The sequence below is a fragment of the Aspergillus terreus genome, genomic scaffold (assembly GCF_000149615.1).
Source record: "Aspergillus terreus NIH2624 scaffold_2 genomic scaffold, whole genome shotgun sequence".
Taxonomy (NCBI): Eukaryota; Fungi; Ascomycota; class Eurotiomycetes; order Eurotiales; family Aspergillaceae; genus Aspergillus; species Aspergillus terreus.
Window position 1 is genome coordinate 1,011,830 of NT_165925.1, and position 27,364 is coordinate 1,039,193.

At 53.8% G+C, this 27,364-nt stretch overlaps 11 protein-coding genes across 11 annotated transcripts; 8 read left to right on the top strand and 3 right to left on the bottom strand.

The window, feature by feature from the left end:
* Window positions 1–254: 254 nt before the first annotated feature.
* ATEG_01352 (uncharacterized protein) lies at window positions 255–2,867 on the top strand (the record flags this gene model as incomplete). Its single annotated transcript, XM_001208717.1, has 5 exons — window positions 255–1,038; window positions 1,196–1,268; window positions 1,356–1,507; window positions 1,557–2,254; window positions 2,307–2,867. 5 exons carry the CDS (start codon window positions 255–257, stop codon window positions 2,865–2,867), a joined length of 2,268 nt encoding a protein of 755 aa, XP_001208717.1.
* Window positions 2,868–4,051: 1,184 nt separating this feature from the next.
* Window positions 4,052–5,334, top strand: ATEG_01353 (serine/threonine-protein kinase; the record flags this gene model as incomplete). The annotated part of the gene is made up of 3 exons (XM_001208718.1): window positions 4,052–4,276; window positions 4,330–4,486; window positions 4,538–5,334. 3 exons carry the CDS (start codon window positions 4,052–4,054, stop codon window positions 5,332–5,334), a joined length of 1,179 nt encoding a protein of 392 aa, XP_001208718.1.
* Window positions 5,335–5,935: 601 nt separating this feature from the next.
* Window positions 5,936–6,584, top strand: ATEG_01354 (ubiquitin-conjugating enzyme E2; the record flags this gene model as incomplete). The annotated part of the gene is made up of 2 exons (XM_001208719.1): window positions 5,936–5,962; window positions 6,069–6,584. The coding sequence occupies 2 exons, from the start codon at window positions 5,936–5,938 to the stop codon at window positions 6,582–6,584; spliced, it is 543 nt and encodes a 180-aa protein (XP_001208719.1).
* Window positions 6,585–7,331: 747 nt separating this feature from the next.
* On the bottom strand, window positions 7,332–8,835 carry ATEG_01355 (NADH-quinone oxidoreductase subunit D; the record flags this gene model as incomplete). The annotated part of the gene is made up of 2 exons (XM_001208720.1): window positions 7,332–8,084; window positions 8,161–8,835. The coding sequence occupies 2 exons, from the start codon at window positions 8,833–8,835 to the stop codon at window positions 7,332–7,334; spliced, it is 1,428 nt and encodes a 475-aa protein (XP_001208720.1).
* A 377-nt stretch (window positions 8,836–9,212) lies between these two features.
* ATEG_01356 (DNA-directed RNA polymerase core subunit RPC40) lies at window positions 9,213–10,465 on the top strand (the record flags this gene model as incomplete). The annotated part of the gene is made up of 3 exons (XM_001208721.1): window positions 9,213–9,257; window positions 9,317–9,421; window positions 9,491–10,465. 3 exons carry the CDS (start codon window positions 9,213–9,215, stop codon window positions 10,463–10,465), a joined length of 1,125 nt encoding a protein of 374 aa, XP_001208721.1.
* Window positions 10,466–10,731: 266 nt separating this feature from the next.
* ATEG_01357 (NEDD8-activating protein UBA3) lies at window positions 10,732–12,272 on the bottom strand (the record flags this gene model as incomplete). Its single annotated transcript, XM_001208722.1, has 6 exons — window positions 10,732–11,483; window positions 11,545–11,841; window positions 11,901–11,980; window positions 12,039–12,044; window positions 12,095–12,196; window positions 12,244–12,272. 6 exons carry the CDS (start codon window positions 12,270–12,272, stop codon window positions 10,732–10,734), a joined length of 1,266 nt encoding a protein of 421 aa, XP_001208722.1.
* A 372-nt stretch (window positions 12,273–12,644) lies between these two features.
* ATEG_01358 (telomere length regulation TEL2 family protein) lies at window positions 12,645–15,897 on the top strand (the record flags this gene model as incomplete). Its single annotated transcript, XM_001208723.1, has 6 exons — window positions 12,645–13,497; window positions 13,553–13,900; window positions 13,952–14,038; window positions 14,089–14,614; window positions 14,668–15,381; window positions 15,438–15,897. The coding sequence occupies 6 exons, from the start codon at window positions 12,645–12,647 to the stop codon at window positions 15,895–15,897; spliced, it is 2,988 nt and encodes a 995-aa protein (XP_001208723.1).
* A 166-nt stretch (window positions 15,898–16,063) lies between these two features.
* ATEG_01359 (Sec1 family protein) lies at window positions 16,064–18,436 on the bottom strand (the record flags this gene model as incomplete). Its single annotated transcript, XM_001208724.1, has 4 exons — window positions 16,064–17,566; window positions 17,619–17,830; window positions 18,080–18,275; window positions 18,359–18,436. 4 exons carry the CDS (start codon window positions 18,434–18,436, stop codon window positions 16,064–16,066), a joined length of 1,989 nt encoding a protein of 662 aa, XP_001208724.1.
* A 535-nt stretch (window positions 18,437–18,971) lies between these two features.
* On the top strand, window positions 18,972–20,303 carry ATEG_01360 (putative plasma membrane SNARE protein (Sec9); the record flags this gene model as incomplete). Its single annotated transcript, XM_001208725.1, has 2 exons — window positions 18,972–20,192; window positions 20,244–20,303. 2 exons carry the CDS (start codon window positions 18,972–18,974, stop codon window positions 20,301–20,303), a joined length of 1,281 nt encoding a protein of 426 aa, XP_001208725.1.
* Window positions 20,304–21,366: 1,063 nt separating this feature from the next.
* Window positions 21,367–22,254, top strand: ATEG_01361 (class I SAM-dependent methyltransferase; the record flags this gene model as incomplete). The annotated part of the gene is made up of 1 exon (XM_001208726.1): window positions 21,367–22,254. One exon carries the CDS (start codon window positions 21,367–21,369, stop codon window positions 22,252–22,254), a length of 888 nt encoding a protein of 295 aa, XP_001208726.1.
* Window positions 22,255–22,815: 561 nt separating this feature from the next.
* ATEG_01362 (U2 snRNP complex subunit HSH155) lies at window positions 22,816–26,571 on the top strand (the record flags this gene model as incomplete). The annotated part of the gene is made up of 3 exons (XM_001208727.1): window positions 22,816–22,825; window positions 22,879–23,399; window positions 23,473–26,571. 3 exons carry the CDS (start codon window positions 22,816–22,818, stop codon window positions 26,569–26,571), a joined length of 3,630 nt encoding a protein of 1,209 aa, XP_001208727.1.
* Between the last annotated feature and the right edge of the window lie 793 nt (window positions 26,572–27,364).

Genomic DNA, 27,364 nt, shown 5'->3' on the forward strand with positions numbered 1-27,364 from the left:
TCCACCCTGTCTACAGCACATACCTCTACTTCTACAGCGCCATCTCCTACGAGGCGATGGGACGCGCTGCGCATGATTACTCCAACAAGAAGCTCTCTCTCCTCCATTCGGCGTTGGATTGCTTCGTCACCTGCAGCGCTGTGCTTCCAGGCCCCATTGAAGAAGACGACCGCGGTTCCAGTCAATGCTCGTTCAGTGACTCGCTCTTCTCTGACAGACCCTCGTCCGCGGGCAGTTTCGTCAGCATCACCGGCATGACCCACAAGGGCATCGATAGTGCAGACGACGACCCTTTTATCTCTGACACAGACACCGCCGTGGAGACACTCTTCAAGTCGAAACTGCGAACCGCACACGCAGAACCCAAACCCGACAAACCGCGTGTGATCCCTGCGCCGTTGAAAGTGTACAGGTCCACCGACAACCAAACCGTACACCTTCATCCCCTAAAGCTCGCTACCAGCGATCCTGATAACTCGACGCCATCCAAAACACCCAGCAGCACGACGGAACGGCCCGTACGAGCGCGACCCCCACCCCTCCCGATCAAAATCGTTCCCTTTGGGACATCCAGCCCTCGTTCTCGGCGCAGAGAACCCCCCAAGCCATCTACCAGGGTCCAGACGCCGTCAGCAGCCACGCCGCAGCAGAGAGGCCTCCCCGCGCGCAAGAGCCCCCAGACACCGCGCATGCCTGACCCATCGGTCACCCGCTACAACAGCAGCCTCCAGTCGTTGCGCGTGGAGATCAACGCGAGCATTGCTGCCATCCATGCCCTGATCGACGAGACCACCGAGCTGCAGGAGGCGCGCCGGGCGACGCGCAATTTTCGCCGCTCTGCGTCGTTCTGGAGCTTCAGTCCTGTAAAGGACGGCAGCGTGCGTGCCCGTGAGACGCCTGTTTTATCCGCACGCGGAGCGACTATCCATGAGACGAAGGAGCAGCGGATTGCGAGATTGCGTGCCGACGGTTGGAACACGGTTGGGTTGAAGGCGGTCCAGCGGGGATGGAAGGGCGCAGAGTACTATCAGGCGTATTGTACGGCGGTGATGAGCGAGCTGTATCTTGAGCGGTAGATGGAGATGTCACTGGTATTGGTGTTTGGGGTTCTGTTTGGTCAAATTCGAGGATTGGGAGTCACAACATGTTGGAGTTACATTGCCTGGCGTTTAATGAGGGCTGACAGGAGGATCAGTCGAGATGACACTTACGACCAATAATGATAATGATACTAGCACCTGCAGCAGGAATCAATCCTTCGCTCGAATGTAAGCGAGCATGGGAACTGGTCAATGTGAAACTAGCTTCAAACCAATCCACAACTGCGCCGCTTAGAGACTAGGCTGTGTCTACAGGACGACCCAGGATGCTATAATATTACTAGAGTGGCACTCAGGCATTTCCCCAACCTCAGCACCTTATTCTCCCACAATGATGATCAATTGGCTTGGGGCGGCCGTTCTGGCCAGCACGGCTTCGGCTCTACAACTGGATATCAACGACCCTCGTGCGTTCTACACCCGTAGACATGTCGATGGATCCGCTAACGCACGCAGAATCCATCAAGGATGCCGCCGCAACGGCCTCCTTCAACATGATGAGCAAATACACGGGCAACCACACCGGCGGGACACCAGGTTACATCCCGCAGTCGTACTCTACAGGCGCGCAAGTGTTCGCCACGCTCATAGACTACTGGTACTACACAGGCGACGGGTCCAACAACGCCGCCGTGCAGCAAAGCATGTACTGGCAGCGCGGCGACAACAACGACTACATGCCGACGAACTACAGCGCGTTCATGTCCAACGACGACCAAATCGCCTGGGGTCTTGCGGCGATGCGCGCTGCCGAGGTGAGCTTCCCGGCGGAGGACGACAAGCCGTCGTGGACAACGCTGGCGGCGAACGTCTTCGACGACTTGGCGCAGCGGTGGGACACGGACATCTGCGGCGGTGGGCTGCGCTGGCAGCCCTGGCCGTACCAGGCGGGATACATGCTGAAGTCGGCGTTGGTGAACGGGGGCTTCTTCGAGCTGGCGGCTCGACTGGGCCTCCAGACTGATAACCAGACGTATGTACAGTGGGCGGAGAAGGTCTGGGACTGGAGCGTGACGGTCGGGTTGGTGCGGAATGATACGTGGGCGGTCAAGGATAGCACCGACGTCGCCGACGACTGTGGGAAGTTTGGCGCGCTCCAGTGGACGATCAATTATGCTTCGTATTTGGGGGGCGCGGCGTCGATGTATAACCTGGTAAGGCTGCAGGGTGCTGCATGTCCGTGCGAATCAGGCTAACTGGGGACAGACGCACGGAGATGCAAAGTGGAAGTCTGGGGTCAGTGGGCTTCTCAACTCCACCTTGAAGACGTTCTTCCCGCAGAAGTACGGTGGCGGCGAGGTCATGACGGAGGTCGTCTGTGAGCCTATCGATACTTGCGCCAAAGACCAGGTTCTGTTCAAGGGCAAGCTGGCATCCGCGCTGGCGTTCACTTCCGCGGTCGCGCCGTACACGGCCGCGGATATCTTGCCCAAGCTGAAGAGCTCGGCGGTGGCTGCGGCGAAGCAATGCAGCGGTGGTGCCAACCAGACGCTCTGCGGTCGACGCTGGTACCATGCAGACTGGGATGGAACGGCCAACATGCAGGAGCAGGTGAGCGCGACCAGCTTGTTCGCGTCGAACCTGGTACAGGAGCGCGAGGCTGCGGGGGCTACCAGTGCGACCAGTGACAACAACAGTGTTGGGAATGAGACCAGTGCAGCTGGTCAGAATAAAGACAGCAAGGACAACGGGAGTCGTGGTATGGGAGTGTCGTCCATGGCATTGGTAGTTGGCCTGGTGGTGTGTCAACTGGTGAGATGGGCGTAGATCAGTATACGTACATCGGGAATAGTTCCATGGATCGTCTGCACCGCCTCATCTTGGGGCAGAAAGTGGTTGCCTCATGCATTCTCAAGCTGTCTGGGCCTTTTCCTGGTGTATATATAAGTGAAATTGATCCTTTCAGCCCTGAGGACCATTTCACTCGTGTCCTATTAATTTATCTCGGAAATTCGCTGCGCTCGTGTGAGGCTGAAACATCGCCAGGCCCCCGCTCTTCTCCACGGCCCAGACTCTTTCTTCTCTTCTCGTCTCGTCTCGTCTCGTCTCGTCTCCTTCTTCTCTTCCTCCTTATTCTCTTCTCTCAATCTCCTCATCCTCTCTACCTGCTCCTGGTCGGTCATAGCTCCTCTCTCTCCCCCGTCTCTTCCTACGCATCATCCGGCAGCGATCCCCTCTGATCATCTCCGTATCGGCCGGCCTGCGCACAGCCCTCCATCCAGTAGGTCAACAACAACAAACTCTCCCCTATACCACTCTCTCCCCCGATCGCCGCTGACCGTGTCCCTCGTTCAGGTCCGACTCCGTCTGTTTCTCTCCTTCATCGGCCTTCTCGCTCTCCTCTTCAGTCCCCTGATCTCTGCGCCCCGCTATCCCCCTCGCGTGCGGGGTCTAATCTTCTTGTCGCACACTACTACATTTCGCTTTTCCGGACCCCTCAGTCCGGTCCCATACAACCACCATGAGCTGTGAGTTCCACTGCAACGCGTAACTCGTTCGTACTGTGTTATATCTGCCCGATTGCTCCGTCCATGTGTTCATCCCATCAGAGGCCAATTGCTGCCTAATGATCGGGCCCACCGGTGACATCGTGCTGGGCTTCGTGGATCTTCCGAAATCCTGAACCCGACTGCTGGTCAATCGCCGTCATGGTGCTGCCGGCAATGACATCGCTGGACCTTGGGGTCAATGCCCTGGTCGGTCTCTGCACACTCGTTGCCTTCCTGTTATATGGTCGGATTCCTTGTCGTTCTTTTGCGGAGACCTTTCCCCTCCGAGGGACTCGGTCTTCAGTTTCATGGCCTTCCTCTATTCATAACACCAGTGATGCTAACATCTCCTCGTGCAGTCTCCAACATGCTCAATAAGCTTTCGGGGCAGCCCGAAAGCTACGAAAAGAAGTACGATCTGCCCCTGCGTCTGCTCTCCCTTTGGAGTCGTTGTAATAACACATGATCTCGCGCAACAGGGCGCAATATAAATTCGGCAGAACCCTCGGTGCGGGTACATACGGTATTGTCCGCGAGGCCGAGTGTAGCTCGGGGAAGGTCGCCATCAAGATTATTCTCAAGAAGAACGTCAAGGGCAACGAGCGCATGGTCTACGATGAGCTGGAGATGCTCCAGGCCCTTAACCATCCCCACATCGTTCACTTTGTGGACTGGTTCGAATCGAAAGTGAGTTGATATCCGGACACGACCTTGCATCACATGCACTAATAATATCGCAGGATAAATTCTACATCGTCACTCAGCTGGCGACTGGTGGCGAGCTGTTCGACCGCATCTGCGAGTACGGCAAGTTCACCGAGAAAGACGCCTCGCAAACAATCCGACAGGTGCTGGATGCCGTCAACTACTTGCACGAGCGCAACATCGTCCACCGAGGTGAGTTGCCGCAACCACCCATCATTCAGCCCCGCATCTAACGAGAGACAGACTTGAAGCCGGAAAACCTCCTCTACCTGACGCGCGAACCGGAGTCGCCCCTCGTCCTCGCCGATTTTGGCATTGCCAAGATGCTCGAAAACCCCTCCGAAGTTCTCACCACCATGGCCGGGTCGTTTGGCTACGCCGCTCCGGAAGTCATGCTTAAACAGGGTCACGGCAAGGCCGTCGACATGTGGTCCCTCGGTGTGATCACCTACACGCTTCTATGCGGTTATTCGCCCTTCCGATCGGAGAACCTCTCCGACCTGATCGAAGAATGTCGGTCAGGCCGCATCATTTTCCACGATCGGTACTGGCGAGATGTTTCCCAGGATGCCAAGGATTTCATCATGACCCTGCTCCAGCCGGACCCCTCCCGCCGGGTCACCTCCGAGGTCGCTCTCAAGCACCCCTGGCTGACCGGTGAGACTGCCAGCGACCGTGATCTGCTGCCCGAGATCCGCGCCTACATCGCTCGCTCCCGTCTGCGCCGGGGCATCGAGATCATCAAGCTCGCCAACCGCATCGAAGCCCTCAAGATGCAGGAGGATGACGACGATATCCCCAGCCCGGCCGATATGGCCGCTTCTGCTGGCTCTGACGCCGACTCCCCGGCAAAGGGGGATGCGAATGGGGGCACCGCTGCTGGCGGTGGTGAACCGGGCACTACCAAGAAGCGGAGTCTGAGCAAGATCGCGCGCGGGGCGATCTTCCGCGAGGTGGTCCTCGCCAAGGTCCGTGAGATGAAGGATAACGAGGAGCGCGAGCGGCTGGAGCGCGAAGCCAGGGAGAAGGCCCACCCGTAAGGATCTCATCTTGGGGTTGGCGTTTTCTCAGGCGATTGTCTGTTAATACATGGTCCTCTTTCTTTCGATTCTGGCCCTGCCCATGCTGCACGGGGCGACGGGTCATGCTTTTGAATTATTTTGTGAATATTATTCCCATGATTCCCCGTCTATAGTCACACAGAGTGCACATGCTATTGTGAATGTTCAGTTGAGCTGGTCTGTTGCGGTGAATGTTGTGTAGAATGAATTCAATATGACTGAATCAGGTGATCGGGCGATGGCAGGTGATCGTCCCGCGGAGCCTCTTTATCTCGCTCGACTTTCTCCTCCTCTCCTCACTCTTCCCTTAATATCCTCCCAATTCCCTTGGACGCGCTTCCTTGTGGTCTCGTTCTATTCTTTCGTTTGACTGTACTCGACCTCTCGGTATCCCCCCGTATCGCCTCGTGGCCGACACATCACCGCCTGCGGATCTCCCCGCGGTGTCAGACGTCATACATCTCGACGGCCCAGCGTCGAGTCCGCCCACGATTTTTGCTTGGTCGCATTAGCGAAACACCGCGATCGATTACTCGAGCCACTACTGTCTGTACATACTGCTTGTGGCACGTTCGTCAAGATGTTTGCAACCAAGCGCTTAAGCAAGGTGAGACTCCTCTACCCCTCATCGACCACGCAGCTAACATGCCCGCAGGAGCTCCTAAAGGTACACTCTCGACCACACACACCGACACCACCACTAACCCACCCAGATGAAAGAACACGTCCCGCCGGGAATCACGATCGCCAAGTCCGACAACCTCGAAGAATGGCAAATGGACATCCGCGTCCTCGACGACAACCCGCTCTACCAGAACCAGACCTACCGGCTGAAATTCACCTTTTCGTCAAAATACCCCATCGGTGCGTCTCCCCCCTGCCCCCTTTTCTCTGTCCGCGCAACCCACAACCAGCGTCAGACAGCTAACACGAATCGTCTGGTAGAACCCCCAGAAGTCCAGTTCATCGAACTCCCCAGCTCCTCCGACACCCCCCGCCCCATCCCCATCCACCCACACATCTACAGCAACGGCATCATCTGCCTGGACCTCCTCAGCTCGGCCGGCTGGTCGCCCGTCCAGACCGTCGAGAGCGTCTGCATGAGCATCCAGAGCATGTTGACCGCCAACTCGCGCGACGAGCGGCCCCCCGGCGATAAGGATTTTGTCTCGTATAACCGTCGTCGACCGCGCGATATCAATTTCTACTACGATGATGATAATGTGTAGGATGTGACTGCCTCCGGTCCGTCCTTTCTGCCCTTGTTCTCTCTTGGTTATTTGCCTATTTACCTCGGCAGGATTTGCGCCTGACCAGGAATACCGTCTTGGTTGTTTCTTTGCATCTCATTGGCGTATTTCTTTATGGGAGTAACTAGGCGTGATGTGTGCATTCTATTCTGGGCTCATCAGTTTGTGACTGTCATCTGTTCAACACATCACTGCTCCTGTGGCGTTTTTGGTCTGCGCGGTTCTATCTTGTTGCATCTATCGTCCGTCTGACAGATACCTACCAGCTACGTCACGTATCGCAAATGACAGATCGAGTCAAGCTACTGAAACATGGTAGATATTGTAATCGACATGTCACTATACACAGTTTGATTGTCGCAAGAGATGATGGCACGGACAAATGAGACAAAGGAAACAGGAATGAGATATAAAAGGTAAAACGCCATTAAAGAGAATACCAATGGTACAGCTTGCGGAATCGCCTGGTTGCTCCTCACCTCTCTCCTGTAGTTTTACAACCTCGCACATACAGAAAACAGAAATGCAATAGCTTCTCTTTGGGCTCTCGCTTGCGACGAGGTTCCAGTGTATCGGGTATGCGCTGGCTCTTTTTTACAGAAGTGGGCGATGATCATCAGTCTATTCCTCCGTTTCGTTCTTTTTCTTTGGTTTTGATTTCCCGTGTCTACCGGTCGACTTCACCGAACACCAGATCCATCGTTCCTAGCTCTTGGTTAGCGGGGATCAATCAGGGAAACCACAAAGTTCAAGCATACCGATAATGGCGACAGCATCGGCCAGAAGATGGCCGCGGGCAACCTGGTCAAAACCACCCAAATGGGCGAAACCAGGAGCACGGATCTTGCAACGGTAGGGTCTCTCGCTACCATCACTGACCAGGAACACACCCATTTCACCCTTGGGGGCCTCAATGGCGGAGTACGTCTCACCCGGGGGCACGGCGTAACCCTTAGTGAAGAGGAGGAAGTGGTGGATCAGAGCCTCCATGTTCTCCTTCATGGCGGCACGAGGAGGCGGGCTGATCTTGTAGTCCTCGACCTTGACGGGACCAGCGGGCATCTGGTTCAGGCACTGGTGGATGATGCGCAGGGACTGGCGGAACTCCTCCATACGGCAGAGGTAACGGTCGTAGCAGTCGCCGTTGACACCGACAGGGACGTCGAACTCGACCTTGTCGTAGGCGTCGTACGGCTGGGACTTACGGATATCCCATGGCACACCAGATCCACGGAGCATGACACCAGTGAAGCTCATGTTCAGCGCATCAGCGGCGTTGACGACACCCACACCCTGAGTTCTGGCCTTCCAGATACGGTTGTCCGTCAGCAGTTCCTCGGTCTCGTCAATGCGGTCGCCGAACTGCGTGGCCCACTGGTAGATGTCGTCAAGCAGGCCAAGGGGAATATCCTGGGACACACCGCCAGGGCGGACGTAGGCGGCGTGGAGACGGGCACCGGAGACACGCTCGTAAAATTCCTATCGAAGAAATTTATCGGTCAGAGAACTATGCCTACCGGTGATAATGGTGATTATCAGGCGGTCAAGTACTTACCATGAGCTTCTCACGCTCTTCGAAACCCCACAAGAATGGCGTCAGGGCACCGACGTCCATAGCATGGGACAGAACAGACATGAGGTGGTTCAGGATACGGGTCATTTCACCGAACATGGTACGGATGTACTTGGCGCGCTCGGGGATCTCAATGTTGAGAAGCTTCTCAACCGCGAGGGAGAAGCACTGCTCGTTCGTCATCATGGAGACGTAGTCCAATCGATCGAAATAAGGCAGCGCCTGCATGTAGGTCTTGTACTCGATCAACTTCTCAGTACCACGGTGGAGGAGACCGACGTGGGGATCGGACCGCACGATCTCCTCACCATTCAGCTCCAGAATCAACCGAAGCACACCGTGAGCGGCGGGATGCTGAGGACCGAAGTTGACAGTGTAGTGACGGATTTTGCGGCCGACCCCTTCGTCCTCAGACTCGAGACCGGCGGCCACCTCGGGAGCCTCGGCAGTTCCCTTGTTGGCCAGATGCGTGAAGGTAGGATCGGTGGGAATGAGTCTGGTGGCCTGATAGCTGGTGGGCTCCGCATACCGACGGGGTAGGGAAGTGGTTATCGAGCGGGATCGCGGAACGGCCGTGGTGTGTCTGTTGATGGAAGAGGGGCGGAGACCGAGCCTTTTGGGCGCATTGCCCGCCAGGCGAGTGAAAGATGCAGCCATTCGGAAGGAGAGGGAGAGAGGAGGGGAGAGGTAGGCGGATCCTCAGTCCGACGAGAGACAATGGATGGGGAGGAAGGTCGGAGATCGAATGCCGGTTGCTTTGGATGGACACTGGGGGAGGTTGCGCTGAGATACAATTTGGGCGGTCACGTGGCTTGGTCATCAGCCGCGTTCTGGTTGGTCTTTTGGCCCATCTATACTCCACTCACGCTAGCCTGCACTCCGCTTCCGATATGGGTGTGTTTTAGTGGACCTCATTCCTCTCACCGCCTCCGACATACTGCCGCCTCTTACAGAACTTTTTCCATCGCATCAATTTCCTTTTCCCCTCAGTCGACTTCGTCTTGCTCAACTCGCCGTCTTCCTTTCCCTTCGCCATGGCACCTCTCATTCCCACACAGGCGGAGCTGGACCGCAGACGGGTGTGTATTACTATATGCAACAAAATTCCATATCATCCAAGATACTAACACTTTCCAAGCTCGTCAGCATCAATCCGGAAACCGTCTCCAATATCCCCTCTACCGACTTCCCCGGTCATTGGCCTGGAGAATCCCACGAATGGTCATTGGACAAGTTCCGAAATGTACGTTAGCTTACAACCCTAGTGGGCAAGCCGTATGAAGTTTGCCATATGCGCTAACGTCTTTCACAGGATTTCAAAGTCGAGTTCCACCGGAATGCCCCGTTCGAAGCCTCCTTCTCCCTCGTGGGCCTTGACGCAGCAATCGCAAATGCTTTCCGTCGGATTCTCATGGCGGAGGTTCCCACTCTTGCAATCGAATACGTTTTTGTCCACAACAACACCTCCGTCATCCAGGATGAGGTCCTCGCGCAGCGACTGGGTCTTATCCCCCTCAAGGGCTCCGTAGAGGGCATCAATTGGATGCGCTGGTTCAAGAAACCCACCGATGATGACCCCGAGAGCGGCAGCACTCCCAGCGACTACAACACTATCGTTTTGCGACTCGATGTCGAGTGTACCAAGAACCCCAACGCCGCCAAAGACGAAGACGATCCCCGCAAGCTGTACAGGAACGCCCACGTCTACGCTAAGGACATTACCTTCCACCCTGTCGGTCGCCAGGAGCAGTTCTTCACCGGCGATGACGCCATTCAGCCCGTTAACCCGGATATTCTGATCGCTAAGCTTCGGCCCGGCCAGAAGATCAGTATGGAACTCCATTGCATCAAGGGCATCGGAGCCGACCACGCCAAGTTCTCCCCTGTCTGCACCGCCTCCTACCGTCTCCTTCCGGATATCAAGATTGAGCGTCCCATCATCGGCGACGATGCGAAGAAGTTTGCTAAGTGCTTCCCGCGCGGCGTCATCGGGCTTGAGCCCGTCACCCGTGAGGAGGCGGCGAAGAAAGGAAGCGGATACGAGGGTCACGAAGGTGAAATGAAGGCTGTCGTCCGTGACGCCTTCAACGACACCGTCAGCAGAGAATGTCTGAGACACGAGGAATTCCAGGGCAAGGTGAAGCTCGGTCGGGTACGCGACCACTTCATCTTCAATGTTGAGAGCTCCGGCCAGTTCAACAGCGACGTCCTCTTCCTCGAAAGCGTCAAGGTCCTGAAGCTGAAATGTGCGCGCTGGAAGAGAGGCTTGGCTGATCTCATGCGGTAGTGTTAAAGGTTGCACTCTGATTTTAACCATTATATAATGCATTGCCCGGCGTTGGATTTGTGACTTTGATCCATTTTGTACAGTTACGAGAGAAAAAGTTGGTCAAGGCCTTCTTATAGTTGGGAGTCTGGATACGGAATTGTTTCTTCAGATAGAGAAAAAGCAAAATTCATTCTGAACGGTTCAATATGAAGATCTCCCCCATGCTAATACAGCCGTGTCTGCAATCGTGTCTCATTCCATAGGAAATATCTAGCCTCCTTATTCTACTTGAAGATCAACCGGTACCGGAAGTCGATGGTATACGCAGGATCACTGACAGCAATTTCTTCCCCGTCTTCCACCAGCTCGCCGACCTTCCGCTGCAGATTGGGCCTGGTCTGCTCCTCCAACTGAGGCGGGAATCGCTGGTATAAAGTCTTCTCTTCGGTTCTCATGCTGGGCTTCTTCAGCTGTGCTTCCGGACGCTCTCCGAGCGTCTCAATGAACTCCTGCAAGGTCATATTCGGATCAACCGTCATCTTCCGAGCCAAATTTCCACACACCGGGCAGTCCGGCTTCTTCTCCGCCTCGAATGTGTACGTATATACGCCTTCTTCGCCAGCGTACATCATATAGTTCTCGAGATAGGGATTACACGATGTCGCGATCTTCAACGCCTCGGACGTAGTCGCGGCGGCGATCACCGCGTTTGTCGACGCAATCGCTGGAATAATATTCTTGACCACTCCTTGTGTCATCTGGAAGGTCACACCGTGGATGTTGAACTGCGCAGCGCGTTCAAGAGCGGCATTATACACCCAACCGATATGCTCCATATCGTCGCTGTCGAACGCGTCATCTTTGCGCTTCTCCTGCCAGGCGATCTGGTGCGCCCATTCAATACAATGCTGCGGCTGTCGGGGAATAGTGGCGATGGTGCAAAGAGGTACGGCTGGGCGGGGAGCGTGCATATCGAGCTGGCACTCGATGCAGGAAGAGAGTGTTGGGAGAATAACACGGGCCTGGCCCTTGAATCCTGTGCTTCTGTTAGCTTTCGTGATTCGGCTGACTGTATTGAAAGCGCTGATATTCTCTACCTTCAGTTCCGCCATCGATAAGCGGCTTCAAACTCTCCGGGTCTTCGGGATCAACCATGCCAATGAGTGTCGCATTGATCCATCGGCGGGCTTCAATACTGTCTAAGCCACAGACGATGATCTTGAACTGCATGTAATAGTCTTCATCCTTGTCCTGGATTTTGCCGACATATGGCGTAATCTTGACGCCTTTGACCCGTCTCTCGACGAAGGCTGCCGCAACTTCTGCCTTGGGTTTGCCGATGTCCGATTGCCGGAACAGGAACTGTCGGTTAAGATTGGAGATATCAATTGTGTCTGGGTTCAGTTAGACGAGGTTGTATAGTGATAGTTCCTGTATAATAGGATGCACATACCCATATCGATGACATGAATATCTTTAAACCCGGAGAGCGCCAGGTTCTTCAGGATCTCGCAGCCTAGGCCACCAGCTCCTCTAGAGGAAACGGTCTCATTAGCTGACACTCCGTACGATCGAGCGAAATCAAACATACATCACCCTGAAGAGACGTCAGCTAAACGTGATTGCACTTGTTTTTTATATACGTACAGGATTTTCGATGATTCCAACGCACTGATAGTCTCCGGTCCAGGAACCCAATCCTCATCGCTGAACGGACCGGGTTTGGTCAGGACCTTGTGAAGGTATTTCCTAAAATTTATCAGTAAGAAAACAAAGCAGGGTCTGCTGTTCCATACCATCGTAGAGGGTTGTCCGTAGTGGCCATTGTTACTGAGATTCGCTGGTATATAGCAGGGAGATAGCACGGTGAGCAGTCACTGAAGCCCCCACCGCGTCCGCCGACAGGTAGCTGTAGAGGAACCGAGTTCAATGAGAGATATTGTAGCTCGGAAAAAAGCTCGGGATATGAGATTATGCTCGTCCAATGCGTCCCGACATGTGAGACTAGCAAGAAATTATAAAGGGAAGTCCGTTTGAGGCTGAATAGATGAAGGGCAGAAGGTCCGATCATGTCGTTGACTGTTCCAAATACATGCCGCCGCACGTGACCGCGCCGCTCCATACAACAATTTCCTCCAGCCTTTACTAACACTCTCTTACTCTCTCTCAATCCAGATAATACAATGATCATTCGACAATGGATAGCCTATTGACTGAGATTAAGACGGTCTCTAATGATCAGCAGTCATCATCTATCACCCCCGTGTCAGAAGCACCTCATCGCGATGGCTTGGAAAAGAGCCAACTGGGATCGGCCGGTGATCCAACGTCACTAAATGACATCCTTGCATTGCTAAGGTCAAAGCCTGACATAGACCAGCTAGCACAACTGCTTGTCTCCATCGACCCCTCAAACAAAGATAGGCCTGCAACTCACTTCGATCTCCGCGTCGCAAGCCCAGCAACAGCTCAGATCCTCAATGCCTTAGTCAGCGTCACGGTGCCTGATCATTGGGAACTGCTGGTCACCAAAACCCAGGGTTCCAGGACAGGAACTGCTAAAGTGCGTGCGTCATTGTTGAGGTGTCTCAGCAGTGTTGCTGGAGTCAGCTGTCTGCTGGCCCAGATCCGTTCTCTTGTAGCACTATCCCGAGCATCATCCGAGAAAGCGAAAACTTCGGGGAGCCATATTCAGCTTCGAAATACTCTGAGTGTTGTTTCGGCTTTGTTGGAACCAAAAGATTTCTGTCTGCGTCTGTACACAAATATCGAGGCGCTCTATGCCAATGCAACCCAAAAGCAAATCGCCTGGAAGGAGTTTCTGTCTCTCATCGCTGCCAGCAGAGTCCTCTCAAGCGCGGCAGAAGCTCTATCACTGCTTGAAGAATCTGAGCAGAGCACCATCTCATGGATAGGGGACGGCTATCGGTACGCATCTTGGCTTGGAGCCAACGTCTGCCATATGGCGTCGAAGCTAGAACACGGTAACGCGGAGGCGTGGAAGGCTCTGGCCTCTCTGATGGGACGCGCGTTGAGCCTTGGCTACACAGGTACTTTGAACTAACAGCTACTTACACTCCGTCCTGTTACTAATACTCCCAGCAGATCAATTGGTGCGCGAAGTCTATACCGGTCTTCTCGTCGATAAAGCACACTCCACGCAGTACACTTCTTTGTTTGATAACCTGCGCCCGACAGAGCAAGTCGCGTTTCTGGAGGCCAGTTTTCGCGATATCGAGAAGAAATACTTCTCAACAGAGCTTTCTGGAAGCGTCGCCCAGCCATCCACCAGTCCGGTTGTCTGCGCAGTTGCCGGCCTATGCTCAAACCTGGTGGGTAGCAGGCCTCAATTGCAGGGACAATTGATCGATTGGCTTTCCAAAGGCCAAGGTGGCTCTATACAGACTTCTGGACTCCGTCGGGCCTTGCTGGCTGGCTTCGGTGATAGCGAAGGTAGGATCTGTCATAACATGGTCTCGAACTTTGTTGACATTCGTTACGCAGACTTGATAAGAACTTTGTTCACCAAAAGCCTGGAGCAGTCGAACGACAAATTCTATATTAAGCATGCTCCCATGAGAAGCCAGGAAGGTACGCTCGCGAAGCCCTAGATGTGCTACATTATATCTAACCCAATCCAGCAAACACACAAGTTATTCTTCTAGCCGCTGGATCTCTCCAACGCCTAAATCACTGGGCGGTAAAGGAGTTAGGGCACTCAGGCGTCTTCCTAAATACCGTCTCAAATCGTTTAGCAGCATCCTCTACAAAAGCTCGCTTCCTAGGCATGATCATTGGAACTGCAGTGTCACTGTTGGTCGAAAAACCAGGTAAAGAAATGAAGTTCGGCCTAGACGAAATGGAAAGTGAAGAGGCCCTCTGGTATTTGAGCCTACTCGAAGTCAAGGACAGCATCGGCTCGTTGGAATCGCTGCGAGCTCCTCAAAACCTGCCAACTCTACAAAAGAGTGCCACAAAGACCACTCCTGCCTCGACACCTCGCCAGAAAACAGCAAAGATTGTGTCCATCGAAGAGGTGGATGATGCAGCAACCGAGCTTTCAGACGACGAAGACGATCTAATACCTTACGAGAAGCCAGATGAAGACCCTTCAGACTCCGATGATGATCCCACTCTGGTTCAGCGTAACAAACCGACAGCACCTGTGTACGTGTATCTCTGGCGCTAGTACCTCAGTACCAAACAACTGACGTTTTCAGATACATCCGCGATCTCATAACATATCTGCGTGACACGGAGAATGTAGAACGCTATGAGCTGGCACTGACTACAGCCCCATCATTGATCCGACGTAAGACAGGGTTTGGCACCGAGCTTGCGGAAAACATCGAAGAGCTGGCTCTTGTCACAGTCGGTCTGCAGGAACAAAGCAAACTACCCAAGTTTCACGAATACCGCCTGCAAAGCATGATTGCTTTGGTCGTCTCTAACCCTCTGAAGATGGGCCGCTGGTTCTCCGCAATCTTTTTCGACGGCGATCTCTCTCAGGTCCAGCGGTCAGCGGTCCTCACAGCCCTGGGTCTTAGCGCTCGTGAGCTAGCCGGCACCGGCCAGCAAGATGCGGAAGCACTAGGTCTCCCGGCGCTGCCAGACTCGACCTTTGCATCGAAAAAACTGCCTGCAAACCTGGAGGCCCTGTATACGAACAACGAGTCCCCCATTTCCAGCCTCACAAAAAAATTATCACAGGCATCGCTCCAGCCGCTGGCCGCAAACGCTGCAGATGCAGCATCTGGGCCGAATGCTCTGAAAGTCCGGACATTTTCTTCGCGTATGGAAGTCGAACAGAAACGCCAGCAGCGCGAGGCTCAGCGGCAGAAGTCGACGGTTAGAGATCTACATAAGGTCCTGTCGGAGGGGTTTTTCTTCCCTCTCAAAGGCCGCTTCGAAATGATGCTCATACAGTTCTCATCGTACGCTCTCTCTTAGGCCCCCGTCGTGATAAGAAGCTAATTTTGACAATTCTCAGATCTACCTCGCCATCATACAACCCCTTCTTTGTCCCTCATATCCTCTGTCTCTTCATTCAGACACTCACTCTTATTCTATCAACAATGGGCCCTCACAACCCCTTCCTACCGACCCTCACGCATGAAACGCTGTCGTTTCTGCTCTCCCTGTACTCGCGACCTATTTCCGACGACCCGTCCGTCTTGTCTGCACTTCTGTCCCTCTTCCTTGCGGTGATCGACCTGAACGTTGCCTCCGGTAGCTCTGGTGAGGAACGTCTTGTCACTGAATTTGCGACCCAAGTTCTCGAACTGCGTGAGTGGACTGGGGAAGTCTTCGACCGAACACCTGTGGTGCAAGGGGATGATCCAAGAGAACAGTTGAGGATGCTGGCTGCTGGTGTTATGGTCAAACTGGGAGAGGTAACGGAGAGGTACCAGGGGAGGTTGATGGGCGTCAATTCAGGGTTCAAATACTAAGCCTAGGCATATATACCTACGGTTCGATATTGAGCACAATGAGATATCCATGTGTATACACGTCGTGTTATCTGCAATGGCTAAAAGAAGAGTCGTTACAAGAAGTTGGTCATAATTATTAGAAGGTAGAAGTGATGAACCCCCACTGATTCTCGTCGCAGAACGACTACTCAGTCTTCGCGAAGCTGCCCTTCTCGACCGCCGCATCCATCATCCGATCCCCGTTTATTATACTCGTGGTGCATATCACAATCTTTCGTTGTGGGGCTTCTTGCGCCGCGAGGAACCGCAACGCTGCAATCTCTGCAAAAGTGATTCCCCCGAGGAAGAACACATACACGGTCTTCGTGGCGCCATTTCCACTTAGGGTTTGTCGGGCACGTACAGCCTTGTCGTCTCCCTTTTGGACGATGCTAAATGTCGCCCCGCGAGCACTTTTGACGACGTCCTCGAACCCGAGCCAACCCGGTGAGGCCGTGCTGGCTGGGCGAGGAGCCGTAGTAAGTGGCGTCGTTGAGCCGCCGCGAATGAGAGAGAGGATATAAGGCTTTTGGAGCACACATTGAACCAGACGTACACTAAGCGGGGCAAAACCACTGAAAACGTAGGCGATGTCGTTTGGATCTTGTTCGCTGACTTCTTCGACGACCAGACGTAAATTCTTACGCAGGTAGTTGTAATTGGTTTTAGATCCCGTCTGGGAGCCAGTCGTAGGAAGTAGCATCATGGTGGCGGAGGAACGGGGCTGCAATAGTTCCATCTTCTCCAGCGCATTGAAAGTGAGGATGTGTTGATATCCATACGCTTGGACAATCTGTCGTTTAAAGTGTTCAAGGTCTTTCGGCCGAAGACCGCCCGACATGCAAGACTCTAGGCAGAGGAGGCGCAAGATCGTCTTCAGGGGTACATCTCGGGCTATAAGTTCCTCGATTGCTTCGTGTTGGTATGTCGGGTCTGTACCTGCGGCGTTATTCTGCTGCACTTCCAGGATCTTGCGGAACAAGTCGGAGCGAGTGTTTCGCATGATTTCCTCCGCCAGGTTGGTGTGAACTCGAAGACTCTGGTGTTCCAATTGATACGAAGGCAGCTTATTCACAAATTCGCGCAGCTCTGTCGTCGATTTTGCCGTATGGCGACTTTCATAGTCACTCTCCAGGCGGCGAGCTACTTTGTTTAAGATATCGCCAACGATAGCGAAATTCGCATCCCGCAATTGGCTGAAGAGTTGGTCTGTGGAGTCGAGCTGGATTTTCCTCTTTTGACCTTGTTTGGAGGTCTGTTGGGGGGCTTTCGACGACTCTTGTGCTTGAGGTACTGACGTCGGGCCCACGATCGCGGTGTCGACATCCGCCTGGTTATGTTTGATGCCAACAGTTTCATCGATCAGACCCTCATACGTCAGTTGAGTGAGGAGAGGCGTCCCAAAGTCGACCTCCCGATCGATGATAATCAAGCTCTCCGTGCTTGCACTCGGCAGGAGACCTCTTGCAGAGAGATCAGTCAAACCCGAGCTTTCTTCAGCATCAAGTTCTTTCCTCATCCGTAGCAAGAGATCAGCGAGTCGTCGAGCATTGTCACCCTTGCCAATGATACGCGGGAAGTACCCATGTCTTTGCTGGATGTCCATGAGCGCTTTTGCTGCAAGGAACACACAGCCTGGGTCTTTGTTCTGCAATAGTATTAATAACCGTGCGCTCTATTCTGTGAGCGAGCGCCCTTACCAGGTATAAGTCACCGAAAGAGTCTCCAAGCTCCAAGGAAAGGACATCCTGCTCCAGAGGCACGAAGTACAGAGGCATATCGGCGATATTGACATCTCCGATGACACCGGCTTCTTCAAGAATCGAGTTACTTACGAGGGTCCGTCGAGGAACCCAGAATATAGAGATTTCATGTTCCACGGTGCCGTTGCGCTGCAAACGCTTGACCTGTTCTAAAGAGATGTTAGCCCATACTGATGGCATCCAGTCGGAGTGGTTGAGAATGAAAGCCTTAGGGATGAGCTGACTGCATCGAGAGTTGATGCTTGATTTAGGGAGCTCGACTGACTACGTAGAGTAGGAGAGAGTCTGCGTAATCTACTGTTTGTCCCATTTCACAGCCCATCAAGGATCATGGAGATCCGCGTGTAGGGTATTGAATGATGTGCAAAAACGATGGAAGCGGGCCATTTAAGACATACCTGCCACGGTCCGCACCTGGCGTGACTTCTCGGCGTGGACTAGAAATACCACATTGCGCTGGGACGAGTCCACATTGGCGTTCTCGAGGAGGAATACACGGTCTACACCATACTCCTGGAGCGTGGAAAACTTGACAAAGAGCCCGATCGGTCCAGCCAGATCCTGGCTCACGACTAAATTCTTCTTTCCCCGGACCTAAACCGAATTCTCAGCCCACGCACGAAGAGGAGTCATAGTCATGGTGTACTCCCATGCAGCAGAGAAGGAGCCTTACTCACGCCTTCAAGGAGAGTCAACAAGTCCCTACGCGTCTTGTCCTTGAGGTAGTCGGCATCAGACCTGAGATACGGCGCCATGGTCAGACAGGCAGCATTATTTCTCGGGGTTAAAGACGGTGAGGGAGGCTGAGGAAGAGTATACAATAGATATGAACAAGAATAGAAGCAACGATGAGGTTGCCTGGCCGAAGTTCGACCGTGATTCGTTTGCGGCTGGGGCAGTGCACCTTGCCGTCTTGGGTTTAGCTCCAGGACTTCCAGACACTGCCACGTATTGATGGTAAGATACTGTACTGTATGGTCGCATCCCTTATCATTCCCTACGATAAGCCACAGCCGCCTCCGTCACAGCAATACATGCAGACAATCAGGACCCTTCGCCATGATTTGCCTGAAGCTCCCCTGACACTTCAAGGTTTCAGATTTCTTCCTTCTCCCCCCCTCTTCATCATCTTCTCCCTCTCTCAATCCTCCTCTCGCGCTTCTATTCTCTCTCTTTTGTCGTCTTTCATTATTTCTTGATTCTCTGTGGTTTTGTTGGTGATCTTTGGACCTTCTTCGCCTCCCGCTACAACTACATCTACCCCCTCGAATCCGCCACATATCCACCACCATGGGCAGATTCGGCCTGAAGAAATCCGAGGACGACGACTCCCCGAATCGTCTGGCACTATTCGGCTCCCGGTCAAAGAGCAAGAGCCCGGCTCCTCCTTCGAATCCCTACGCAAAGCCCATTCCGACCGACCCTTACACCAGAGCCAAGATCAACGCGGGTGTCGCCCCCCTCCCACCCAATGAACAGCCTGGCGCTGCCGGCTCCATGAGCGGTCCGCCGGCGGCCCCCGGCGGCATTCCTGGAGATAACAAGTATCAAGGGGGCGGATATGCGCCAAACAAGTATGGCGGTCAGGGGGGGTATGGTAGCGATCGCTTCGGTGGCGGTAGTAGCGCGGCTGCCGCTCCCGCCTCCCGTTATGGCCCTGGTGGCTACGGAGGACTGGGTAGCGTTAACGAACCCGACGATGCCACTCGGAATGCTCTCTTCGGCGATGCTAGAGAAAGGGCTGTTGAACAGCAGCAGAATGGTCCTCCTCCACCATACTCGGCAGGAGGTCCCGCAAGTGGTCCCGACGCCTACGGAGGTGGCAGCAACGCTTACACCACCGCCACATACTCAGAACGGAACCTGACAGCTGAAGAGGAGGAGGAGGAGGAAATCCAGGCCATTAAGCAGGATATCCGCTTTATCAAGCAGGGCGACGTCGCTTCCACTCGCAATGCCTTACGTATTGCGGCCCAGGCGGAGGAGACTGGTCGGGAAACCCTGGCCCGTCTGGGTGCTCAGGGAGAGCGTATCCACGACACCGAGAAGAATCTGGACATGGCTACCATTGAGGGTCGCATTGCCGAGGAGAAGGCTAAGGAGCTCAAGACCCTGAACAAGAGCATGTTCGCGGTGCACGTCTCGAACCCGTTCACCAGCTCCCGACGACGACGAGAGCGCGACGAGAAGATGTTGAACACCCACCGTGAGGAGCGAGCCGTTCGTGAAGGTACCCAGAAGGAGGCCTTCGTCACCAATCAGCGGATGGAGCGTACGTTCCGGGAAATTGAACGGGATGCGAAGCAGGACATGCCCAAGCACCGCACGAATATCACCGAGCGTGCCAAGTACCAGTTCGAGGCGGACAGCGAAGACGAGGCGATGGAAACGGAGATCGATCAGAATCTACACCTGCTTTCGGGTGCAGCCGGCCGGTTGAACGGACTGGCCAAGGCGACAGGTCGGGAGATTGACGAGCAAAACCGTCACCTGGAGCGGATCACGGGCAAGGTGAGTTTGGAAGCCCCATCTATTGAAATTTATGTACTAATCGTCATGCAGAGCGATTACGTCGACGACCAGATTGCTATGAACACGTTCAAGATAAACCGGATTCGCTAGGTTTACGCCCCCAGAAGGAGTCTAGACGCCTGGAGCTGTCGGCCTCGATATCGTGTGTGTATTGCCAAGCCATTGTCCATATTGCCACCTTCATATACTCGGAGTTCTGGGCCTATCTTTATCCTTGTTCCTTACTACGCCATTTGGACTGTGCATTGGAGGAAATAATAGTACTATAGTGCGAATAGAACTTTCTCTTTGATCGGCATAGCAACAGGCTCCTCTGCCGTAATTCTTGTCTGGGCGTATCCATCGTAACGTCCAGTCCCACGCTGCTGGTTACGGTAGTTTGGCCCTGTTGGGTTTGTTTCCATACTCCGTAAGGCCTAATGAACAGTATGGGGCGCGCCGTCGAATCTTCGAGCGTCCCCTCTCCTACTTGACCAATTGATATTGCCTGGTGGGCAAACATCCCATGACGACGACTGCAGCCGGCCGTTTGGGGAAACATTATCGTTACCCGATTGGGCCAGGCGGACGCCTCCAAGCCAAGCGTTCTCCTACATGCCTCCATGGTATCAGTCCTGCGTTCCCATGGGTTTTTGAACATGGATTCTCACGAACCGCATCATCTAGCGGCAGGATGGCGCCTCTAGTGGCCTTAGCCTCACACCACATGTTATTGCAGATCGTTCCAGAACGGAATGCGGTCATCAACGTAGTTTCGACCTGGTCCATAGGATAGGAAGCCCTCGGAAGGGAAGGTCCGGACGACTATGGGCCCCCTCAGCCACTGACCCAAGCATGAATTGGATGCCTTCGATAGTTGATGTGGGGTTAAGCTCTCTTCGCTATCGATATGGATACCAGTGGGTTGATTGCTACGTGGTCGTCACCTTCGCCATCCGAGTACATCACGGTACTTCATACCCGGGCAAATCCCGAGAAAACGGATACTCGCATGACACACTGCGATAAATAGCCCCAAGTATGGAGCGTGACTGCGTGGATGCGGCCCTTTGCTACCTCTACGTTCCTCAGTACATGGACTCCATTTCGCAACCCTACGAATCGACGAGTCCTAGCCTTCAAGAACCCTTCTCCGAGTCTACCACTCTTCATCATGGTTGGAGTTACGCAGAAGCAACCCGTCAAAGAACAGAATCCTGCTCAAACAACCGCCTCGTTTGAGCTTGCTGACGGACATGGCTATATGCTGGACACCACGAGCTACCAAGCCGCTGGCCGGCTGAACCTCCAACATTATCTATGGAGGGAAGTCTTCGGATACAGTATCCATCCATCCATTGAGCTTCCGAAGAATCCGAAGATATTGGATGTGGCATGCGGAAGTGGCCTGTGGCTGATAGACGTCTCCAGAGAACTTCCTGGGGCCCAGCTTGACGGACTGGATCTGGATCTCACACGTGCTCCGCACAGGACATGGCTGCCTCCAAACATCAACCTCGGACACTGGGACATGTTCGGAGAAGTGCCGCCGGAGCTTGTAGGCAAGTACGACCTTGTGCACATCCGGCTCCTCATCCTGGTTTTGTCGGGTGTGGATCTCAGCAAGCCTCTAGCCAACTTCCTCAAGCTTTTGAAGCCAGGCGGATATATCCAATGGGACGAGATTGACGCCGTGAACATCCATGTTAAGAAGCCCAATAACATGACTGATGCTCCGGCATTGGAGGAGCTCCGCACTGCGTGCTACTCCAACGGAAGACATAACTGGACCAGGGACCTACCCCACTTGCTGGCGCAGTCGGGATTTCAGACGCCGAAGCTGCACTGGTATGATGAGACTCCGGAACTGGTGCGCGCGTTCAATGATCAGCATCTCATGACGATGGAGGAATTCGCTGCACGCCTGACGCAGACGGGTCAACATGAGGGTGCTGCTGATTTTCGTCGGATCATTGCGCAGTCGTATCAAGAATGTCTGAACGGTGCGGCCCTGTCGATGCCGCGAGTGGTGGTGGTAGCTCAGCGTCCAGAGCAGAGATAGGAATGAAGTTTTGGTGTTTGAAAGATTGAGGTCATATCCGTGCGTTGATTCTTCTCTCGCCTTGTCCTCGGTATTTATTTCTGTGTTTGGTGTGTATAGTTGCTTCGGATTGTGAATATATATAGTGCACAATCCAAACCAGATAATAAGTATCAGGTGTCCATTGTATACGTAATCAATATCGTTCGTTCCTGAAGCATCAGTATACCTGATATGACCATGATGAACCCCAAACCACTCTAGAATCTTCATTAAACGCATTCATGACAACCAGTGCAACGAGTGGCATGATCTCGGTTTGTCTGATTGATGACTAATTGAACATACTTAACTAGCCTCTGTTGTCATGTGATCATATCTCTCTTAGTCAGCGAATTAGTGTGACCTCAACCTCAACCTCACGTTTTGCGGGTTTTTCATCGGATACTATCGACTCGCGCCACAACGCATCACCCCTCTTCGCCGTAATCGCGGTGTTATCCCGAATGTAGCTGCTGCTACTGCTTTTTCGAAATCCGTGCTCTTCCCCTGGTCTCTGGCTTTGTCCCAGCTATTGACACCATGTCTGACGGTACGTCACCCTTCGGAAGTCCTCATCGAGACGTGGCTAACCCCCTTTTCTAGCCGATTTCGACGCCGTTCGGCGGCTCCAGGCTGAGCGGAACGCCGCTGCCGCCGGGAAGAAAGGTTCTAGGACCTTTGATCCGTCTAGCCAGCGCACTGACAACTCGACCAAGGCCTCCATGACTGAATCTTTCGATACCACGCTGTATGATCGCGATGGCCCCGATAAATATGCCGGCTACGATACTTCGATCGCTGTCAATGGAGATGATGAGGAGATGGAGGATGCCGATGGCGGCCACCGCCTGGTCGGCCAGTATACTGCGACCAAGAGTCAGATGGAGGAGTTTGCCCACGGTAATGGGGTCGAGGAGGAAGATATCCTTCTCGGACGCGAGAAGGCGGCGAGAATCGCAGATCGGGAGACCGATTATCAAAAGCGCAGATTCAACCGCGGACCGCTGACTCCTACTCGGGCCGATCCTTTTGCTGCGAACACCCATGCGAACGTTGAAAATGGAGAGGGCCAGACCTATCGTGAAGTCATGGCTCTGCGTGAGATTGAGAAAGAAGAGGAGCGTGTGCAGAAGCTGATCGCTGAAAAACAGGGCCCGTGGCGAAAATGGTGTCGTCGAACACGAGGCCACGTTGAAGTTGGAGGACAAGGAAAATGCCGACGCGGGCTCGACCGTCTCCGTCGCCGCAGGACGCAAGCGTAAGCAGCGGTGGGACGTTGCCTCTGAGTCTACCGATGAAACAGCCGAGGCCCCCAAGCCGGAGGAAACAAAAGCGAAACGGTCTCGATGGGACCAGACACCTGCGGTTCCAGTCCCGGGAGCCACGGAAGAGGCACCAAAACGACGATCACGATGGGATCAGGCGCCATCTCTTACTGCAGCCACTCCGGTGGGCAACCAAGGACTGGCGACTCCCATGCATCCCTCGCAAGCAGGTGCGCCTATGATTCCAACTAGCTTTGGAACTGATATCTCCGGACGCAACGCGCCCTTGTCGGACGAAGAGCTTGATATGATGCTCCCCGGCGAGGCGGATGGTTACAAGATTCTCGATCCTCCACCGGGTTATGCTCCGATCCGCACTCCTGCCCGGAAACTTATGGCTACCCCGGCACCTATGGCTAGCTCGACTGGTGTGGGCGGATTCATGATGCAAGAGCCCGAGAGTGCACGCGCCTTGGGCAAGCAGCTTCCGACCGAGATCCCGGGCGTAGGTGATTTGCAATTCTTCAAGCCCGAGGATATGGCATACTTCGGAAAGCTCATGGAAGGAGGTGACGAGAGTGCTATGTCGGTAGAGGAATTGAAAGAGCGGAAGATCATGAGGCTCTTGCTGAAGGTGAAGAACGGCACGCCACCCATGCGCAAGACAGCTCTCCGTCAACTCACAGACAATGCTCGGCAATTCGGCGCCGGACCTTTATTCAACCAGATCCTTCCATTGCTTATGGAGAGATCCCTCGAAGACCAGGAGCGCCACTTGTTGGTCAAGGTCATCGATCGTGTGCTGTATAAGCTGGATGATCTCGTTCGTCCTTACGTTCATAAGATCCTCGTCGTCATTGAGCCCCTCCTTATCGATCAAGACTACTATGCACGTGTCGAGGGTCGAGAAATCATCTCGAACCTCGCCAAGGCGGCAGGCCTGGCTACTATGATCAGTACGATGCGGCCTGATATCGACCATGTTGACGAATACGTCCGGAACACAACTGCCAGAGCATTTGCTGTGGTTGCGTCTGCTCTTGGTATTCCCGCTCTCCTTCCTTTCCTTCGTGCCGTCTGCCGCAGTAAGAAGTCGTGGCAGGCTCGGCACACTGGTGTCAAGATCGTCCAGCAGATCCCTATTCTCATGGGTTGTGCCATTCTCCCTCACTTGAAGGGTCTGGTTGACTGCATTGCAGACAATCTCAGCGACGAGCAAGCCAAAGTGCGCACGGTTACTGCACTGGCTGTGGCCGCCTTGGCTGAAGCTGCCAATCCCTATGGTATTGAGAGTTTTGATGAAATCCTTAACCCCTTGTGGACGGGTGCTCGGAAGCAGCGTGGTAAGGGTCTTGCGGCATTCCTGAAGGCTGTCGGCTACATTATCCCTCTCATGGATGAGGAATATGCCAACTATTACACCAGTCAGATTATGGAGATCCTGCTTCGTGAGTTCTCATCACCAGATGAGGAGATGAAGAAGGTCGTTTTGAAGGTGGTCTCGCAGTGTGCCAGCACCGACGGAGTCACGGCTAGCTACCTCAAAGAACACGTCCTCACCGACTTCTTCAAAAGCTTCTGGGTGCGGCGCATGGCCCTGGACCGGAGGAACTACCGTCAAGTCGTTGATACTACGGTCGATCTCGGCCAGAAGGTCGGCGTGGGGGAGATTCTCGAGCGTGTAGTGAATAACCTCAAGGATGAGAGTGAACCATACAGAAAGATGACAGTCGAGACCGTGGAAAAATTGATTGCGGCTCTTGGAGCCGCCGATATCTCCGAGCGCCTGGAGGAACGGCTTATTGACGGTGTCCTCTATGCCTTCCAAGAACAAAGCATCGAGGACATCGTGATCTTGAACGGCTTTGGCACGGTGGTCAATGCTCTTGGTACTCGTTGCAAGCCGTACCTCCCGCAGATTGTCAGTACCATTCTTTGGAGATTGAACAACAAGTCCGCCACCGTGCGTCAACAGGCGGCGGATCTCATTTCGCGCATTGCAATGGTCATGAAGCAGTGTGGAGAAGATGCTCTCATGGGTAAGCTCGGTATTGTTCTCTACGAATATCTGGGTGAGGAGTACCCCGAAGTGCTTGGATCTATCCTTGGTGCGCTTCGTTCTATCGTCACGGTCGTCGGTATCAACCAGATGCAGCCGCCTATTCGTGACCTCCTTCCCCGCCTCACGCCTATTCTGCGTAACCGACACGAGAAGGTCCAGGAGAACACCATCGACCTTGTGGGTCGTATTGCTGATCGCGGTCCCGAGTCTGTCAACGCTCGCGAGTGGATGCGTATTTGCTTCGAGCTGCTTGACATGCTGAAAGCGCACAAGAAGGGCATTCGTCGTGCGGCGAACAACACCTTTGGCTTCATTGCTAAGGCCATTGGTCCTCAGGATGTTTTGGCGACGCTACTCAACAATCTCCGAGTGCAGGAACGTCAATCTCGTGTCTGCACTGCTGTCGCCATCGGTATTGTGGCCGAGACTTGCGCTCCATTTACGGTTCTTCCTGCCTTGATGAACGAATACCGGGTACCGGAGCTCAATGTCCAGAATGGTGTCCTCAAGGCCATGTCGTTCCTTTTCGAATATATTGGCGAAATGGCCAAGGACTACGTATACGCCGTGACTCCTCTGCTCGAGGATGCCCTCATTGACAGAGATCAAGTTCACCGGCAAACCGCTGCCAGCGTTGTCAAGCACATTGCTCTTGGAGTCGTCGGTCTGGGTTGTGAAGATGCTATGGTCCATCTTTTGAACTTGGTGTTCCCTAACATCTTTGAGACTAGCCCTCACGTCATCGATCGTGTTATCGAAGCCATCGACGCGATTCGTATGGCTGTTGGAACTGGTGTTGTTATGAACTACGTCTGGGCTGGACTGTTCCACCCTGCTCGCAAGGTGCGCACGCCATACTGGCGACTCTATAACGACGCGTATGTGCAGAGCGCCGATTCGATGATTCCGTACTACCCAGGCCTGGAAGCGGATGGCTTGGACAGGACCGAACTCTCCATCATTGTTTGAACGGTTGTGGATAAAAGCCAGTTTACTTTCTATATTCCCTCTTTGTATTCTGAACCGGACTGGGACTGCTGACTTTTTTCGAGCATATGCTGGGTATTTTTAATTACCAACGGTGTTGTCCATGGTGGGATTGGCGTGTATTTATTCGCATGACGCTTGTGCTTTAGATATAGGAATGACCTTGTATTCTGACATTGTGATCGTAGTGTTCGTTTCTTGGAGGATGCGCACATCGTGCGGTCGTATAGTAAATGCACCCCGAGACTCGACTCGGTTCTCCAGACCACCTGCTTTCCAGCTAGATTCTGTTGTGTCTCACCCAAGCTTCCCGAATGTGCCTGTTGTGATGCCAGAGTACTCTACGCATCGTCAAGCAAGACGATGGTTTCACCAGAGCTATCAGCGACTCGGAACGGATTGACCCCCGTTAATCGATTCTGCACTTGCACAGCGTATAACTAGCACGTAGAGTTCTATCCAAGCAATCCTCTTTCCGACGTCCTAGCGAAACAGTCTCCCAGGGACCTCACCCCTGGATGTAGTAGTATCTAGACACCGTTCAAACCATTCAGAGTGTCAGGCACACGAACGGAAACGAATCGACGGTATAACGGTGCGAACGAGGGTCGAGTCTGGTGAGGGAGGACAAGGGGACGGAGGGCTTGCTTCGACGGATAGGGACGGGGTCGTACTGCTGACGGTTGTGCAACCGGGCACGACGCGGTCGATCCTGGCTGCCTGTTTGTGTTACTGTGAGTCTTGGGTATTCATCGCCATTGGCAGATCGGACAAG